The following is a 20,355-nucleotide window of genomic DNA, read 5'->3' on the forward strand; positions in this document are numbered from 1 at the left end:
TACATTATTAGGTATATTTTGAAAAAGAAGCCACATCTCGATAAAAGGTGACTTATCAAAAAAATACTAAGAGGCAAAAAAGTTTTAAAAACACTGTGCTTACCTAATGGTACGGTACCACAATAATAGTTTAATTGGAACGTACACAAACATTTGGGGGGTTTAAAGGAACAAAACCCCCTTAAAAATTTTATGTAAACATATTTAAAAAGAAGCCGCATCCCGATAAACACTGGCTTATCTAAAAAATACCAAGAGGCAAAAAAGTTTTAGAAACGTTGTGTTTAACTAATGGAACCACAATAATGAATTAATTGGAACGTACACAAAAGTTTGGGGGTTTAAGAGAACAAACATCCATAAATTTTTTATGGGGTGGACAAATTTCACTATAATTTTGTCTTAAGATGCTCCTGCCATAAGAATGCCCCATGTCCATTTTCAATAAAAAATCTCTAATAGTTTTCAATATATTGAAAAAAATCGATTTTCATTTTGTAACTTTAAAGGGCTGTAACTTTTTTTATCGGACTATTTTTGACCCCAGAATGTGTGGTATAATTTATGACCAATCTTTTCAGGACACCCTGTATAGTTCAACGTTGACATACGGAGCAAAAAACTGGATTTTAAACAGAAGCCACCAGAGTAGGATACAAGCAGTAGAGATGAAATCGCTCAGAAGAACGATAGGGACAAGAAAGGCAAACTCAAAAATGAAGAAATACGAAACAGGCTTAAAATTAAACCGTTATTTGGCATAATAAAGAAGAAAAATTTAGCATGGTTTGGTCACATAACACGAATAGACAGTAACAGACAAGTGAAACGAATGTGGGAAGCTAAACGAATAAGGAAAAACAGAAGAAGCACGACAATAAAAAAGTGAAACAGCGATATAGTAGAGATATTACAAAATAAGTGACATACACAAATGGTAAAGAATAAAAAAGAATGGAGAAAATTCATCAAAAGCTAGGAGCACCTCCCCCGACACCTAACGGTAGAAGAGGAATGTATGGAATATAGGAATTGTATGTATATTAATCAAATACAAAAATATTTACGTATTTTATTCATTAACGAATACCAATGGTCACATGAATACATAAATTTGAGTCTTTAATAGTGACCCCCAGCACTTAATAACCAACACGAAACTAGTCAAACTACACTTACCATGTGATCCTGCGTATGCCACAGAGTCTGAAAATGTAAAAAATATTTTATTTTTAAATGGAATAGATAGGTAATCGTTAAGACATAGGTAAACACTGTTTGTACAGCTAATTTGAGCTATAATCGGCTCGTTACTGTAATAGATACTAGTCAGAAGTGTCATTACTGTCATTACGTATCATGGATTATCATGTTTATAAAGCATTTTTATTAATAATTGCTAAAAATGGAATAGAGGTTAAAAAATATTGTCATTTTTTTTTGAAAAATGGCTTTGGCAGAGCCAATTAGCCAGACTTGTTTCTGATTGATTGCAGATTCATAGTCATAAATTTCTTATAACATAAGTACATTCTACAATTTTATTTTTATAAAAAGAAGTAAAAAAAAGTGTTTCGCACAAATTAAAATATATATAAAAAAAACACAGTAAAATAATTAAAAAAAAACAAAATAAAAAAGCTACACAATGTACCAATGTATCTATAAAAATATTGTCATGAAAAAGCTTCAGAGAACGGAGAAAACACTAAAAGATGGTTATGTTAACTGAACTTCTTAACAAAAACTCTTATACAGATATACAATGTGAAACATTTCTAGTATTTCTACTGTCAATTCATATAACATAGGATTCCACTAAAATCTTCCGTTAAGAGCTATCTTGCACTGTTGAAATCTATTTTGAATGGCAAGTAGGAAACCCTTTGTTTCGGAAAACATCTTTGCTGATGTCAACCAATAGTTCGACGCTGTCTTATCGACATAGTCTTGCCTGACTTTGTTAGGATGTCGCCCATGGAGAAGTTTACCCCATCCGTATACGCATCTTTTTTCCTTAAAAATATGGTTTAACGACGTTCTACACCTCCGTTGCGGGGTATGCCTCTCAGAGGAAAGGGGGGGAAACTTATATGCAAGCGGAAAGTGGGTAACAATGCATTTATAGCAGAATACTCAAATCATATGTTTCAGTATTGAATACTTTATAAAAATAAATTATAATAAATTACGGAAATTACGGAATAAATTACGGAATTAATTATAATAAATAAATTAAAAATAAATGGTACGGTAAACAATCCTCATTTTTTAATATGTTATTCCTTACAAAAAAAGCTTTAATTTAAGCACAAATAATTAAAAATCGTAAATTTGGGTCAAAAGTTATTAACTTTTTAAGAATTCCCATAAGAGCCCATGTTAAAACTTAACTTTGACCCTTAATAGTAATTAAACGGCACGGTAAAATTTTTTTTTAAAAATCAAGTCTTAGTTTTTTGAAGTAAACTATAACATACTAAAATTTCATGCAAATCCTTAATTCTTTGCCGAAGGTGTAGAACGTCGTTAAGGTTGATTAAGACCAACAGTCACGGTACGATCGGTCAAATCACGGTCAAGTCAAGGGGCAACCCATTCACACACACAGTCCAAGCAGATCACCGTCAGTCCACTTCAGCATTCAGGTCGATCAAGAGAGTCTTATAGGGTTCTTAGTATTGCAACGAATGAACTTCATTCTTGCATTCTTCTGAGATGATTCAAACGAACCATATAACGACAACATATGCATATATGCATGGAAATATGTCTTTTATAGGAGTAAACTCAACAATTTTCATATTGTCTAATTGAAATGCTTAGATATTTATTTTTGAGTATGTTTGACATTTTAAGAAACATTCAAAAATATTTCTCTCATATATAATAGATAGTCCTGAATATAATAATTTTTTCTATAGTACTGAACATAATTTCTTATTAAAAAACCACAGACGATATATATGTATTATGTGTATGCTTGTTATATTGTTCGTGTTGTAATTATTTTATTATTCTCTTACATAATCTAGTTTTATTTCCTTATAAAAAATGTAAGTAATGTACCTATATCATTTTTGCTTATTTAAGTGTTTAAATGATATTTCGATAATATAATCCAAATAAGAAAAATGTCCAAACACATTGTTTGATAAAAATGTTTCTCTTTTTTGTTACAAACTCAAATAAAGTAGATATCAGGTAACAACAGAATAGATAACGGAAAGCTGCTAATACCCAACAATTATTATAATTGTATGGAACTGTGGTTGGTTATCTAATCTAGCTACGAGGTACGGAACAGATTAATTCACGTATATGTAAAAATGTAAATAGCCGCAATTACATTTTCGTTGAAAAAAAAAACAACAATCCTACAGAAGTATTTTAAAAAATGATTCAATGTCGATTCAATAACTCAGAAAGCATTCCTGTTGGGTGAACCGACTAGCTTAACAATACTGTTGCCGGTCTAAAGCCCGGATAAAGGAGGAGGAAGTCTTCGGCAAGGTCTTCAGCACACTCCTGATGGACTATAAATACTTTACTTACTTCGATACTTCAAATCGAAATGAATAACTGACATGATATGAAGAGCCCAGCATACTAGGGGAGATAACAGAGGCGGCTTTACCTATTGTGCAGGGTGTGCAGTGCACACGGGCGCCGTGATGTTAGGGGCGCCGAGCACCAAAGAGCGGGTCCTTTACTTTGTTTCAAAATCAAATATGAAAATTTTTTAAATAGGAGGCGGAAGATGAATCAGTAACTGACGCGAAAATACATTTTAAAGTAAACATTTACTATTACCTATTAGATACCGCATTTACTAAATTTGACGAACGCTTCGAAATGTGCCTTTTTAACGAAGATTATAGTACACAAGTCCTGTAAAAACTTAGGGGCAGCTGCCCCCCTGCCCCGGGCTAAAACTGCCACTGGGCGCACACTATCAACAGCCGACGGACTATTCTCGCACGATTTAGTACTAAAGTTCTTATTTGACTGTTGAAGTTAGTAGTCGGTAGTCGCACAATGAAAAATTATCCAGAAATGTTATTATCGCTCTCATACAACGAAGGAGGAAATCCAAGAAGAGATTCCGAGAGTACTGAGTGTATCCAATTTACAGTGAAAGAAATAAGACGACGCGACGGTTAAGAGTGACAGACGTGATCCAGAAGATTGTCATGTTAAAATGGAACATAAGAAGAATGGAAAACAAGCATGGAAAATTCTTAAATGGCGACCAAGGACTAGCAAAATACGTAAAGGCAGACCTCAAACAAGATGGACTGATGACATCAAGTGAATGGCTGGTCACGAATGGATGCAAAAAACAACAAACAGAAATGAATGTATACATCTAAGGAAGGCTTCCTTCTGGTGATGGATGGAATAGCTGTTGATGATGCTGATGATGAATTTTCAGTGACAAATTATTTAGTGGAAAATTATACACAATGTATTCTAAATTGCTTGATTACCCAAAAAAGTTGTTCGCCTTTTATCTGATGATCGTAGTCACCTTCAATGAACTAGTCATGCTAATTGGGCCATGCAGGTTTCTACAATTAACGATTGTGAATTAGACGATGCCCTTTTTTTGCAAAATATTCAAAAAATATTCGCACGGCACAAGTTTTGGACATCAAAACTAGGAGAGAATTGAACTATCGACCGATAAACAATCGTCGTGTGTGCGCAAGTCCTAGTTAACTCACACTGAATAAACTGTCGGCCGATATTTGGCCGACAAATTAGTTTTAAGGCAATCGGGAAGTCCATCAAATTTTTTATCGGCCGATACTGAATCGGCACATATGCATTCCTCTCTGTACTGATTAAGAAGCCGACCAAACTATTGGCCGATAAAAAGTCTGCAGTCTGCGGGGCTCTTTTGGGTAGGTTGTTCTGACGTCGTGAATACCTATTGGCTCCCGACATCATTTAATATTGACTATTGACTATTTACATCTGCATTTTTGTTTACAATATAAGCGTACCTAATACCCTTTAATACTCTATGTACTAGTACTAGGACTAGGTAGGTACCTATTCGACTATTCCATTTTGACTGCGCGTCTACCAAAGGGCGTCAGAGCATCGACTGCACACAAGCGCTTCATGGGCTAGAGCCGCCTCTGGGAGATAAGAACCTAACGACTAAAATGGTTAGGGCACATAAGGACGAAAGCAATGGACAAGAAGGAATGGAGGAGAATCGTCAATCAAGCCACGGGCCTAGTAGGCTCGATGCGACGCAATAATTATTATTATAACTACTTAATGTTCTACCAAAGAATATATACTCTCCTAGAAGAAGCTTTTATATGGAACGTTTATTTGTCACTTCAAAGCAGGCTTGTTGACGAGGGATGTTGCGGCCGCGGTGCGGGCGGTGGCGAGATCGCGTAAGCTCCGTAGTCGTTGTCAGGTTTATGCACCTACTCAGTGGGAACATGCAATAGAAGTTTTCAAGTCATCATGGGCGATAAGACCAGTACCCAAATGAAACTGAATAATGGTCTTCCGCAAGGATCGGTGCTGGCCCCTCTACTCTTTAGCCTTTATATAGCAGACATGCCTGAAACCACATCAAAGAAGTTCGGGTATGAAGATGACTGGGCACTTGCTACGAGCCATGAAGAATTGGAAACTACTGAGCAAATATTAACAAACGACCTTGTTACCCTCGGGAGATATTTTCGTCACTGGAGATTACAGCTCAATACCTCCAAGACGGAAGTATCAAGCTTTCATTTAAACAACAGATTGGCTAATTATCGATTAAAAATCCACTTTGAAGACAGACTCCTCAATCATACTAAATACCCAAAATATCTAGGTGTGACCCTCTATAGAACGCTAAGCTTTAAAGAACATCTTACAAAGACGACTGCAAAACTTAGAACACGCAACAATATTCTACAAAAGTTATGCGGTACCACATGGGGTTCCTCAGCGACTACACTTAGGTCGACAGCGCTGGGACTCATGTATCCCGTTGCAGAGTACTGTGCACCGGTATGACTCAACAGCCCACACACCAAACGTGTTGATGCCCAACTAAACCAGGCTTTGCGTATTATATCAGGTACAATCAAGGCCACGCCAACGTATTGGCTATCAGCACTAAGCCACATAGCCCCCTCACAGATCCGTCGAGAACATGCCCTTGTCAGGGAGTATAGAAAAATTAAGGCCGATCCTGTGCTCCGCTCTCACGTTGGTATTAACGACAGAGACATAAGTAGGCTTCGGTCAAGAAAAAACCCTCTGGATTCTGTAGGGATACTAATTGAAAGGTATTTCGAAATAACCGACCGTTGGCAAGAAGATTGGGAGAAAAATGCTCCACCTGACATCCGGAATATGCCATGTATTACAAGCAAGCCAGAGGGTTTCAATCAATCAAGACGGATCTGGGCGACACTTAACAGAATTAGAACCAACTGAGGTAGGTGCTCTGATTCACTTTTTAGATGGGGAAAAATACCATTCTCCAAATTGCGATTGCAGTGCTGAGAGACAAACGATTAAGCATTTGGTGGAGGAATGCCCCATCAGAGCGTACAGTGGCAATCGGTCAGATTTTTTAGTGGCGACCAATGAGTCAATTGAATATATTTCGCAACTAAATTTTCGTTTATAAAAAATTTATTAAGAGACGAAGCAAGTTTTCAATCCTAATAGTAAATTAATAATATTGAAAAATATTAAAAACCACTAAAAGATTTTTAAATTGAAAACTTATTGGTACATTTTCATGGTAACACCTCCAAGACTTCTATAATTTGCAAGTCATATGGATGCTGCAGTGAAGACGAAAGGGAAGGAATTCTACACCTTGCAATTCACATCCCCCGTCTGCAGCCGGCAAAGTTCCAACTGAAAAATGCACTAAGTTACTCTACGGAGTAATACGAAAAATAAAATAAAAATGTGTACCATTTTTATTCGGTTGCAATGCGAAGGCAAACCAATCTTACTTTTTAATTAGAATACGGAGTGCAGTCCAGTTCCTTTAACCGCGATTTTCTGCTCTTATTGGAGCTTCATCAGAAGAAACTTAGGCACTGTTCTCCATACTCCAACTAAATTGGATCGAGAGGTTTTCCCACACATCGCAACCAAAGTGATGATAATAGGTGGCAAGCGCCATCTGGCAATTGAAAGACGAAGCAAGTTTTCAATTCTAATAGTAAATTAATAATATTGAAAAATATTAAAAATCACTAAAAGATTTTTAAATTGAAAACTTATTGGTACATTTTCATGGTAACACCTCCAAGACTTCTATAATTTGCAAGTCATATGGATGCTGCAGTGAAGACAAAAGGGAAGGAATTCTACACCTTGCAATTCACATCCCCCGTCTGCAGCCGGCAAAGTTCCAACTGAAAAATGCACCTGGTTACTCTACGGAGTAATACGAAAAATAAAATAAAAATGTGTACCATTTTTATTCGGTTGCAATGCGAAGGCAAACCAATCTTACTTTTTAATTAGAATACGGAGTGCAGTCCAGTTCCTTTAACCGCGATTTTCTGCTCTTATTGGAGCTTCATCAGAAGAAACTTAGGCACTGTTCTCCATACTCCAACTAAATTGGATCGAGAGGTTTTCCCACACATCGCAACCAAAGTGATGATAATAGGTGGCAAGCGCCATCTGGCAATTGAAAGACGAAGCAAGTTTTCAATTCTAATAGTAAATTAATAATATTGAAAAATATTAAAAATCACTAAAAGATTTTTAAATTGAAAACTTATTGGTACATTTTCATGGTAACACCTCCAAGACTTCTATAATTTGCAAGTCATATGGATGCTGCAGTGAAGACGAAAGGGAAGGAATTCTACACCTTGCAATTCACATCCCCCGTCTGCAGCCGGCAAAGTTCCAACTGAAAAATGCACCTGGTTACTCTACGGAGTAATACGAAAAATAAAATAAAAATGTGTACCATTTTTTATTCGGTTGCAATGCGAAGGCAAACCAATCTTACTTTTTAATTAGAATACGGAGTGCAGTCCAGTTCCTTTAACCGCGATTTTCTGCTCTTATTGGAGCTTCATCAGAAGAAACTTAGGCACTGTTCTCCATACTCCAACTAAATTGCATCGAGAGGATGTGTGGGAAAACCTCTCGATGCAATTTAGTTGGAGTATGGAGAACAGTGCCTAAGTTTCTTCTGATGAAGCTCCAATAAGAGCAGAAAATCGCGGTTAAAGGAACTGGACTGCACTCCGTATTCTAATTAAAAAGTAAGATTGGTTTGCCTTCGCATTGCAACCGAATAAAAATGGTACACATTTTTATTTTAAAAAATTTATTATTATTTATAATGTATTGTTATCTTTATTTGTATACAAAAACTGTGATATAGCCATACGCTAAATAAATAAATTGCAAGGCAAACTCCGCATATAGAAATCAGTAATTTGATCCACAGTAACGTATGTCTGCAAGACATGGACATCAAATAAGAAGGAAGAGGCAGAAGATACTCTGGAAGGAAGACAAAAGACGGGTGGGAGAGAAAAACCAACAACGAATTAATGGCTTTGTACAACGAACCATCACCACGTTCACCAAGTCTCAAATGATCAGATGGTTGAGATATGTAGAAAGAATGGCAGCGACCAGAATGCCTAAACTAGTTATGACCAGAAAATTAATCGGCCCCAGAAGAAGAGGTGCACCCAGAACGAGGTGGATTGATAAGTGGAGGAAGACCTTAAACATGTGAAGGTAAGGACCTGGAAAAGTAAAGCAAAAAACAGAAGAGAATGGAGAAAATATTGTTCATCAGATCCTTAACAGTAGTTAAAAATGTTTGTATATACTGAAGTTTGAGTTGTGTTTAAAATAATTGTAATAGGGAACTTGAACATTTTTTTTATTACAGAACAATGTTCAGTTTTGTTTAAAAATGAGATTTCCAAAATTTCACGCTTCAAAAACTCGTAATATCTTAGAAATACAAATTTAAAGTCTTCTGCGGTATAAAATAGTTCAAACGACCCGTGACGTCACATAGTTTTATTATACAGTGATGAGCGTGCTAATAACCGGCAAAATAGCGCAAAAGATGGAAAACGTATTAAGTTGTGAGATAAAAAGAAATGAAACTAGTCGAGCTAGGAAATTTAGCGATATTAACCAATAAATTTACATCATATTGATTGTTTCCTACCTTTAGACGTATCAGAGGAATATGTCAACTAAAACTGTCACGGTGACAGTGGTTGTTGCCAAACTCGTCCGATACGTGTAAAGGTGGGAAACAATCAATATAATGTAAATTTATAGATTAATATCGCAAAATTTCCCAGCTCGACTAGTTTCATTTCTTATTTATCTCACAACTTAATACGTTTTCCATCTTTTGCGCTATTTTTCCGGTTATTAGTACGCTCATCACTGTATAGTTATGATTATGGTTATATTTAGGAATATTCTTCTTCTACCTCTTTTGTTCTTCTCCATCTACTTGGGTATTTGGCCAGCTCATCGGCGCGGAATAAGAAAAAAATATTTCTATTCTAATGATATTTATCGTGTGTCATTGTAATAATATATACCAGTTTTTGAAGGAAAGGAACGAAGGTTTACTATAGAAAATAAAACCATTTTGTAAAAGTACAAGTTTTATATGAATAGTTCAAACGATCAAAAACACTTGTGACGTCACATAACTGTATTTTTTACTGACGTTTATAATGTCTAATTTAACATTATATACAATTTTGTTTACTTTGTTGGTACAGAATGTAAACATATAACCGGATGACGCCACAACGCGTTTTGGGCTGGCTGGTATAATTTGAATTTTTAATCGTCTTTAGGGGCCAAACGAAAGACAAACAAAACTTTTTTTATCTTTGATACATGTTTTAAATTATGTTCTGTTGTGATTTGTAACATTTTTTTCGAATTTAAAATTTTATGCAAGTTCCCTATTAGTTAATCTTATGATTGTATTTCATAAGAATGCCCTAGTTCTTAACGGGTATTAATAAGTAATAATATATTATGACCTGCATAAATTTCTAAATCAAAACATTTGTGCATAAATTTAAAAAGTCAATTTTGAATAACATATTTTTGTTAAGATAGTTTAATACAAAATTCCAAAAACCAATCAGACTACTTACAGTGCGATACTCCGTCATCGTCTTCGTCCCCCAATCTTGTGGTGCGATGCAGGTCTCCGCCCCCCACGGATCCAGATGTTTGAATGTCCACCATATCCTCATCGGGGGATGCCACGAACGTAGCTCGATTGTGGCCGTTAGCGTGCTGTGGACAAGAACGAACAGAAAATAATTCGCATATCGGCCTAATTTTTATGCTATTGGTTTTTTAATTGAAGCTGCAAAGAAAGCGATGAACAGATAAATGTGGCAGGTGAATGGGAATATGAAGATGTAAGAGCGGGCGGATGCGCAAGGCAGCTTGTCTAACGTAACGTGATCGATACCCGATATCGGTCACGGAGAATAAGGGCGCGGTTTATATCAAAGGAGGGTGCAGACATAACACAGATCCTTTGATCGTCAAAGTAGTTTTTTGATTATTTATACAAGGAATGTCCTCGTTATAACTAACGTACGTCAATTAATTACATCGATTATAAAATATGAGAAACTCGAAGTATGAATTATCCTAACCCAACAATAAAGTATATTAGTCCGTTCTTTAACGGTAAAATATTGCAAAACCTGTAAATTTTAAAGAACCGCTTGGATTGACATGAAATTTGGCATACAAATAGCTAACAAGTCAAAGAAAAAAAGTGATATTGTGCCGATATGTGCTTTTGCCCTGGGGGTGGTTTTCACCCCCTCTTGGGGGTGAAAAAATATTCGTCCAAAGAAAGTCAGGAAATGGATAAACTGGCTAATTTTAAGGAACTTTTGTTCTATAGAGTTTTTTCACTAAATCAATACTTTTCGGGTTATTTGGCAGTGAATATGTTCATTTTTTCAACAAAATAACCACGCTTTTAGACGGTTTTTCGTAAATAACTCAAATAGTAAGTATTTTGTTTTAGCAAAAATATAGCCTGTAAAAATTTTAAAAAAATGGTGTATACATAACGTATCTACACCTAGTAGAAGCAGAGTTATAGCTAATGAAAAATAGGTTCATATTCGTCAAATTCCAAATGGAATACTTTAACGTGAAATAACCAAAAATGAAGCACATTTCGGGGAAAACTCATTACAACTTATTTAAAGTGTTTAAAAAAAGCTTCAGTTTTGTTTTATAAAAAAAATTCCTATTAAAATTAAACAAGTTACGCTCAAAATAAAGTTAGTCCCTTTTGGTTTTGGTAAAAAAATCGAGAAAATCATCCCCTAATTAGTATCTTAAATGAACTTAATCGTTACGACTTCACAAGTTTCTTGACTCGTGTATATATTGTTTATATGATCTGTAAGTTTCATCGGTTCAAAGTCCTTACTATTGAAAGGGCTGTAGTTAAAAGGGGTTGAACGAGTCACTGATCACGAACGTATGCAAATTTAGAAACACCAAATCTTAATCAATTTTTGTCTAACAGAAAAACAAAAAATACATGATATTCAGAAAAGCAAATCTGACTTTTTTTGTTTTACGAGATTTTTGGTATCTCTAACAATTTTTTAAGTTATTTTGAAAAAAAGCATATTTTTCAACATTTAAATTTTTAAAAATTTTACTTTGAAACCAAATTTTTTCAAAAATAAGCACTTTGAATCGATGAAACTTACAGATCATATAAACACAACATAAGTAAAATAATTTGTGGAGCGGTAACGATTAATTTCATTTAAGTTGCTAATTAGGGGTTGGTCTTCCCGATTTTTTTTTTGCAAAAACAACTTTACTTTATTTTGAGCGTAGCTTGCTTAAATTTAATGCTAGAAACTTTTTGTAAAAACAAAAATAAAGATTTTTTTAAACACTTTAAAAAAGTTAAAATGGATTTTCCCCAAAAAGTGCTTAATTTTTTCGATATTTCACGTCGAAATTTTCTATTTGAAATTTGGTGAATATGAATCTATTTTTCATTGGCTATAACTCTAGTTCTACGAGATCCAGAGACCTAACGCGTACACCATTTTTTTTACTATTTTATAGGCTATATTTTTGCTAAGAACGTTTTTTTCGACAAAATACTTACTTTTTGAGTTATTTGCGAAAAACCGTTTAAAAATGTGGTTTTTTTTTTTTTTTTATATAATTGGCTTTGGCATGAACCAATTAGCCAGACTTATTTTTTATTTATGAAATATAAAGGGAGCATTTTTTTTTGATCCAATATAAATAAATTGATTTTTCAAATTCTCACACCCTAGGATAAATGTTATTCTGTTAGTAAAATGTGTGTTTCTGTTTAGTGCATTTTTTTATATGTATATTTTTTTTTATTTTTTTTAATTATATTTTTGTTTTTTTTTAATGCTTTATTTATGTAGTATTTTGTTTAGTTTTATTTCCTTTTTTTTTCATTGTTTTTTTTTGTTTTTTTTTTATTTGTTTATCATTATTTTACTTTTTTTTTAACTTTTTTTTTTAATTATTTTTTTTTTGTTAATTTTTTCGTGAACACACTTACAATAATATTTTGTATCGCAGAATTGCTTACAATGGTGTTAGTTTTTTACAATTTCATTTTGCAACGAATTAAATGATTATACAAACATTGATATAAGTTAATATTATTACTAAAAATTATACAATTTAGACTGGTTGGCAAACAAAATTTGAGATTTACCATTTCTTCGAAAAATGATTCTATGCTCTTCTTATTTCTTGAACATTCTAGGATTACATGGTTCATATCACCAACTTCTCCGCATGGACAATATGGGTTTTCATCCAGTCCTATTTTATATTTGTACAAAGGAGTCATAGCATGATTAGATCTTATTCTGTTTATTGTAACAATGAAGTTTCGTTTGGTTAATTCATGAAACCAGCTTTTCAATGGTATGTTATTTTGGTGGCCGACATAGTTAAGCCCTGTGACTGATGAATTATATTCTTGCTGCCACAATTGTTTTAAATGTGAAGTAAACTTGGAGGTAAGATCTGTATATGGAACAATATTGGTGGTTAGATGGTAGCCTGTGTCAGTGGCTGATTTGGCTAGTGTATCCACTGCATCATTACCTTTTATTCCTGAGTGCCCTTTAATCCACACTACAGTTATTGTTTTCCTTTGTTTTGTTGCTTCAAAGTTCAGTTTTAATATTTCTGCCTCTATGTTAGTAAGGTTTTTCGATGATTTCAAGTTTGTTATTCGGTCAACTGCACTTTTACTGTCAGTGAATATAACATGATTCTGTGTGTTTCTCGACTGGACGTATCTAAATGCATTTGCTATGGCAATTGTTTCGGCGGTATATATGGAACACTCATCTGGTAGCTTGAACTTGTAATATTGGGAAGAGTTTGCGTCATAAAAGGCACAGCCTACTTTTCCATTCAACTTGGATCCGTCAGTATATATGTATTGGTGTTCAGGCCATCTTCCATTAATGGTTTCTAGAAAGTTTTCTTTTGGGTCCAGGTAGTATGTTTTTATATGTTTTGAAAAGAAAACATGGGGAGGTTCGGTGTAGATAGGTATAGTTTTGTTGATAGACAGGGAGTTAGAGATTTGTGCCAGTGTGGTATAGCTGTTTACTAGGAGTGGAGTAGCTTTTGAGTGCCAATATGGATGGGTGAGTACTAGGACAGTGAGGTCGTGAATGTTACGAAGATAGCTGGCTTCTTTGGATATGGCTTTAGCCATAAATTTATGACTAATTAGCTGCCTTCTGAAAGATAGTGGAGGTTCTACAGATTCGACTTCTATAATATTTATTGGGGTAGATTTAAGATAACCAAGACATATTCTCAAACTTGTGTTTTTCTGGGTCTCTATTTTGTTTCGGTGAGTATGTGCTGCTGTTCCATATAGGTGACTGCCATAGTCTAATATACTTCTAACCATTGTTTTATAGAACAGTAAAGCGGTATTTGGATCTGCTCCCCATTTGGTATGGCAGAATGCTCTCAAAATATTCATAGCGTTCTCGGTTTTTTTTATTGCATGGTGGATGGTATCTTTCCACAGTAATTTTCTGTCCAAATAGAGTCCAAGGTATTTAACACAATTTTTGATTGGAAGAAGATATGGTCCCAGTTGTAACTGTACTTGAGTTATGTCCCTTTTTTTAGTAAAAATACACACTTCAGATTTTTTTTCAGAAAGAATTAAGTTGTTTGAATCTAACCAGTGCTTAACTGACCATAGGTTTGTGTTTAAAATGTTCTGACAATTTGAAATAGTAGTACCGTTGGTGTAGATAACTATATCATCAGCAAACTGTATCATATTCACGTTATTCAAATTTACTTCGAAGTCCATTGTATATAGTATAAAAAGTAGCGGGCTGAGTATGCTGCCTTGAGGGAGTCCTAAATTCGATGTTCGGGATCCTTGAAGATTTTGGTTTAATTTTAGTGAAAGTCGTCTATCGGAGTATAGTGAAATTAAAAATGAACATATTTCATGAGGTATTCCTATTGATGTCAGCTTATGGTATAAAATGTTTAAATTTACGTTATCAAAAGCCGAGGAAAGGTCAATAAAAACTGCAGCTGTATGTTTTTTTATTGTATATCCTGTCAGTATATCTGTAACGAGAACAGTAATAGCTTCGAGAGTGGACCTACATTTCCGGAAACCATATTGTGAGTTTGGTAGGATGTGTTCAAATTCTAGCCATTGTTCTAATCGATTCTTTATTATTCTTTCCAAAGTTTTAAGAATACAAGATGCCAGGGATATAGGTCTGTACGAACTTGAGAGGTCTAGCGGTTTGTCTTTCTTTTTAATAGGTAATATTATATAGTTCTTCCAGCTATCCGGAATAGGACTTGCACCAGTCCAGATACTATTATAGATTTCTAATAGAGACTTTTTATGTTTAAATGGGAGGTGAAACAGCATGGAGTAAGTTATATTGTCCTCGCCTGGTGAAGTATTATTAGATAGTTTCAACGATCTTTCTAATTCCCACATCTCAAAACGTTCAAGTAAGTACAAGTTGTTTCTGGGAACAGTTTTTAAAGATAACTGATTGTATTCTATGCATTCTTTTGCCCAGTCTGGTGAGATTGTGGCATGGAATTCTTCTATCCAATTCGCTTCCAGATCAATAGGTAACTTATTCTGCTGCTTACGATTCTTAAAACTATTTACCTTTTTCCATACTTCAGTGATGGGAGTTGTCTGATTTAGGCTCTCAACATATTTCCTCCACTGAATTCTTTTTGTTTCTTTGAATGTTTTTTTTGCGATGGCATCAACTCGTTTGAATTCAAGTAAATTTTGTATGTTTGGGTTTTCTTTCCATAATCTGAAAGCTTCTTTTCTCCTATGAGCAATGTTGTTGCAGGTCTCATTCCACCATTGTTTTGGTTTGTGCTTCCAGTACTTATTTCTTATTATTGTTCTTTTCGGGATACAAATGTTTGCAGCTGAGTTTATCGTGTCTATGAAATTGTTGTAGTTACATGCGGTGCTCATTTCCTCTAGTGTTGTCGTGTACAGATTCCAGTTGGCTCTTTTAAGAACCCATATGTTGTGAACTGGACCATAGGTTTGTACGCCTGAGTCAGAGTTATTAAACTTCATATATATAGGAAGGTGATTGGATCCATGAGGATCCTGTATGACTGACCAAGATATTAAATGTACTATGTCTTGCGTACAAATAGACAGATCAATGGCACTTTTTCTACCTGACGTAACAAGTGTGGGTGCACCATCATTGAGATACACAAGATTGCAGTGATTAATAGCATTGAGCAAAGAAACACCATAGACATCATTAAACTCACAACCCCAAGAAAGATGATGAGCGTTGAAATCTCCAGCAATTATAAAAGGTCGTGGTAAGTTTTCGAAAAATTGTATCCATTCTCTTACTTCTATCCGAGTCTTTGGTTTAATGTATATTGACAATATGTACACTGCTTTGTTATTAGGTAGAAGTTTCACTTCGATGCATGTACACATCATTCTTGCTGGTTTCTGTACTACGACTTCTGAAAATAATCTATTGGATTTTACTAGTATGGCTACCCCACCGTAACCATCCATACGATCTGACCGAACAATATTATAACCTTGGAAGTTATAAAACCTTTCCTGTTTGAACCAGGTCTCTGACAAAGCTGCTATGGTAGTTTCTGTTGTATTTAAGAGATATTCTAAGTTTTCTTTATTGCCAACTGCAGATCTGCAGTTCCACTGTAAAATGTTGAGTTTGTTTATAGCTGAGAAGACGACGAAGTAGTTGGTATATTGTGCACGTTTAATAATTGTTTACTAATTAATATTTGCTGTAAGTCTTGTTTAGTAACATTGGGATTATTAGTTTCCCTAAAATTTTTAAAAAGTTCGGTAACAATAGTAAAAATTATATCTAAAATATCAGAGTTTGACTCTGTTTGTAGCGTGTGAGAATTTGAATTTAAATTATTTTTATATGAAGGACTATTTATAATTGGAATATTAGTTCCTGATTGTCTAAAGTTAAATGTGTATTCTGGATCTGACTGTGTCAAGACAGGACTATTTGGTCTCTGCCTTTTGCTGCCTTTAGAAGATTTGACGACTGTATATTTATTATGATTACTATTGGCCGAAAATGTGAATGGACGAGTAACAGAAGAGCTATTTAAACTTTGGTTAACAAGAGGGTAATTAGAAGAAGGCAAATTTTGTTGATGAGAATCTTTAATAATGTTATTTGATGTTACGTCTGCATAAGATTTGCGGGGAATTTGTTTGTTGGCATCATGGTAATTAATATTACTATTAGTCATGCATTCTTTAATTAATTTCTGTCTTTTGAATTCTGGACATGACTTAAGATTTGTTGTGAAGTGGTCTCCCATACAACTAAAACATTTTGGGGTTAATGTTGTTTCCTGACACTCTTTTGTATTATGGTCTTTCTGGCAATTGTTACAACGGGGGTTACTCCTACAATGCTTCCCCTGGTGGCCAAATCGCAAACAGTTGAAACAAAGCAGGACTTTTTGTTGATATGGTTCAATTTCTTTCAACACCTTATTTATAGTAACGTATTTTGGAAGTACTTGTGTTTTAAAGCTTACTACACACGATTTAGTAGGAACATAATTTATTTTATCATCGGTAACCGTTTTTCTATTTATTCTAGAAACGTTTACTACCTCAAAATTAGAATTTATTTCGAATTTTTTAATTTTATTTTTAAGATATTCATCGGAGAATTCTGTTGAGACATCCCGTATAACACCTTGTCTAATAATAATAAATTTAGGTATATAAACATCCAAATTGTTTTTAACAAAAACCGGATCGTCTTTCTTGTCGATAAGGTAATTAGCGTTTTTAGAATCCGTAAATTTAATTCTTAATTTATTTCTGCCAATTGTATCGATACTAATTATTTTATTATCTAATTCTGGGAATTTTGTAAGAATAATGTCACCAATTTTTAATGCATTAAGTTTACCTTTAAGATCGCTATCTTTATTTTCAACATATATATGGAACGGTCCACGGTCATTTATGGTATACTTAAAAATTTCTTTTTGTTTGTCATCGTTAGATTTAATAGGATCGGAAGTACTTACAGTTTGGTTGAGTTCAGCCTTACTAAAACCTTTAAAATTGCTAGGGGATTCCATTTCAATATCTGGACTACTAAGGGTGGTATTGGGAGGTCCATCAGGTTCAGGGGGCGGTTTACCGCCCGTGTCCGCACTCATTTAATTAAAAAATAGAAACAAAAACGCGAGTTATTAGTCTATATATTATTTGAATAATTATCGATACTTATTATTCGTATTTGTAAAGCGTTTAGATTACTCGTCAGCACCGGCTATTGACACGTCCGACTCACACGAGAACTAAAACTAGAATGAAAAATGTGGTTATTTTGTTGAAAAATGAACATATTCACTCGCAAATAACTCGAAAAGTGTTGACTTGGCGAAAAAGCTCTATAGAACAAAAGTTACTTAAAATTAGTTAGTTTACCCATTTCCGTACTTATTTTGGACATATATTTTTTCACCCCCAAAAGGGGGTGAAAGTCACCCCCAGGGCAAAAGCACATATCGACACAATATAACTTTTTTTCTTTGACCTGTAAGCTATACGCATGCCAAATTTCATGTCAATCCAAGCGGTTCTTTAAAATTTAGAGCAAAAACCGTGAAAGAATGGACTATATACAGAGTGGGCCAAAGAAAACAGTCCACCTAGATATTTGGCAGTATGTATTAAATTTTAAGGAAATTACGAAACAGGTCGATTTTTGATCTAAGGGGGACACATTTTTACGGTACATACATTTGTCATTTGTCAACCCCCTCCCTTCCACTTCCTCCACCCCTTATTTTTAAATAGGGAATAGGGGCCGTGTGCTAGCTCATTTAAAAGGTTATTCAATTCTCTATTCAGTAATATAAACATTAACATAATTATTTAGATAGGGTGTACAAGAAAAAATAGTTTAATTAAATTAATTGACACAAAAAGAAGAATGTATGTAATTTATTTAATTCAAAATACATTCTACTTCTGTCACAAAACATAAAAAAATGTATTTTGATAAATAAACTTTTTTTGAACTTTTTTTCACACGCGGGATCCAGACCTATATACTAATAGAGCTATTGTTACTAATAGCTATACTCTATACTAATAGAACTACTGGTGTTAGAAAACATTTAAAAAAATGTTTATTTGACAAATAATCATTACTTTTCGCTTAAATTAAATGTTCAAACTTTCAAGAGGCAGGTGGTTGGCGGGAGCTGGTTTGACATTTAATTTAAGCGAAAAACAATGCTTATTTGTAAAATAAACATTTTTTTTCTGTTTTCTGACAATAGCAAAATGTATTTTGAATTAAATAAAGTACATACATTCATCTTTTTTTGTCAATTAATTTAATTTAAAAAAAAAATTTGGACGCTGTAAACAATTATGTTAATATTTATATTACTAAACAGAGAATTGAATACCCTTTCAAATGAGCTATCGTACGACCCCTAGTTTCATTTAAAAAAATCCTCGATTACGTCATCACATATACAGGGTGAGTTTTTAGTGCGGGATCGGTCAATAATTCCATTATGGTATAGAATATCGAAAAAAGTTATTTAGAAAAAATGTAGGCAATGATATTCTACAGGTTTGTAAAATATGTCCATTTCTACAGGGTAACTGTGTGGTATATCAAACATATATTTTTTTAAATGGGACACCCTATATATTTTTTCATATTTATATTCCTCTCATAATTCTTGTTCGTATAATATAGGGTTTTGCATTACTATGCAGAGTATTTAACAAGTTATGACCATTTTTATTTCGAAATCCCTTTGAGATTAACACCATGTCTATAAAGAAGTAATTCATTAACCATAATTTGTTTTATACAATAAGATAAACAGTATACTGTAGTTTTTAAATTAAGTTTAATTGAAATCATTGACGAATATTTGTATACTGGGTGAACTACAAAACCAAATTACGATTTTCTCAATTTTTTTATATTGTATTTATGATACTCTTTCATTTTTATATAGCATTCCCTATACCTAAACTTATTACTTTCCGAGATATTTTAAGTTTTCTTCAAATTTTGGGAATACATTCAATTTTTCTAGTAGAAATAAGTTAGTATTGAGTGATAATTAAACAAAATTATTTTTATTCAAGAAATAACTAACACAAAATATAGACTATAACAATATGCAGTGAATGTACCAATAAATGTCATATTAAGAAATTATCATATTTTCCAAATATACAAGAATCGTAAAATTCCAACAAAAAAAATTTGTCTTGTATATAATAATATAACAAGATTATTTTTATTCAATAAATAACTCACATAAAACATAAATCAAAACCATATACAACTGATGTAACAGTTTTTAGATTGATATATCAACAGTATTCTAAGTTAAGAAATTTTTAGCAAAACATTCAATTTTATAAGCACTTAAACTACGAAACAAATTACGATTTTCTCAATTTTTTTAAATAGATTTTATTAAATATTTTTTGGGAATGTATCAATGATACTTTTTCATTTTTATATAGCATTTTCTATACCTAAACTTCTTAGTTTCTGAGATATTTTTAGTTTTCTTCATTTGCCGGAAATACATTCAATTTTTATAAATAAAAATAACTTAAAAAATAAGTATAGTGTAATAATATAACAAATATTTGCATTCAATAAATAACTAACAAAATATATAAACCATAACAATCTTCATCTAATAAAT

General features: G+C 33.5%; 1 protein-coding gene across 3 annotated transcripts in view; it reads right to left on the minus strand.

The window, feature by feature from the left end:
* LOC114329801 (H(+)/Cl(-) exchange transporter 5) overlaps positions 1–20,355 on the minus strand; it is a 100,447-nt gene that overhangs the window by 62,542 nt on the left and 17,550 nt on the right. For all 3 annotated transcript variants that reach the window (XM_050662455.1, XM_050662456.1, XM_050662454.1), the window contains 2 exons: positions 10,167–10,311; positions 1,180–1,206 (listed from right to left, as the gene is read on the minus strand). In XM_050662455.1, coding sequence (XP_050518412.1) covers positions 1,180–1,206; positions 10,167–10,311 — 172 coding nt within the window. The remainder of the gene's footprint in view (positions 1–1,179; positions 1,207–10,166; positions 10,312–20,355) is intronic.

This window comes from Diabrotica virgifera, chromosome 9 (genome assembly GCF_917563875.1).
Source record: "Diabrotica virgifera virgifera chromosome 9, PGI_DIABVI_V3a".
Taxonomy (NCBI): domain Eukaryota; kingdom Metazoa; phylum Arthropoda; class Insecta; order Coleoptera; family Chrysomelidae; genus Diabrotica; species Diabrotica virgifera.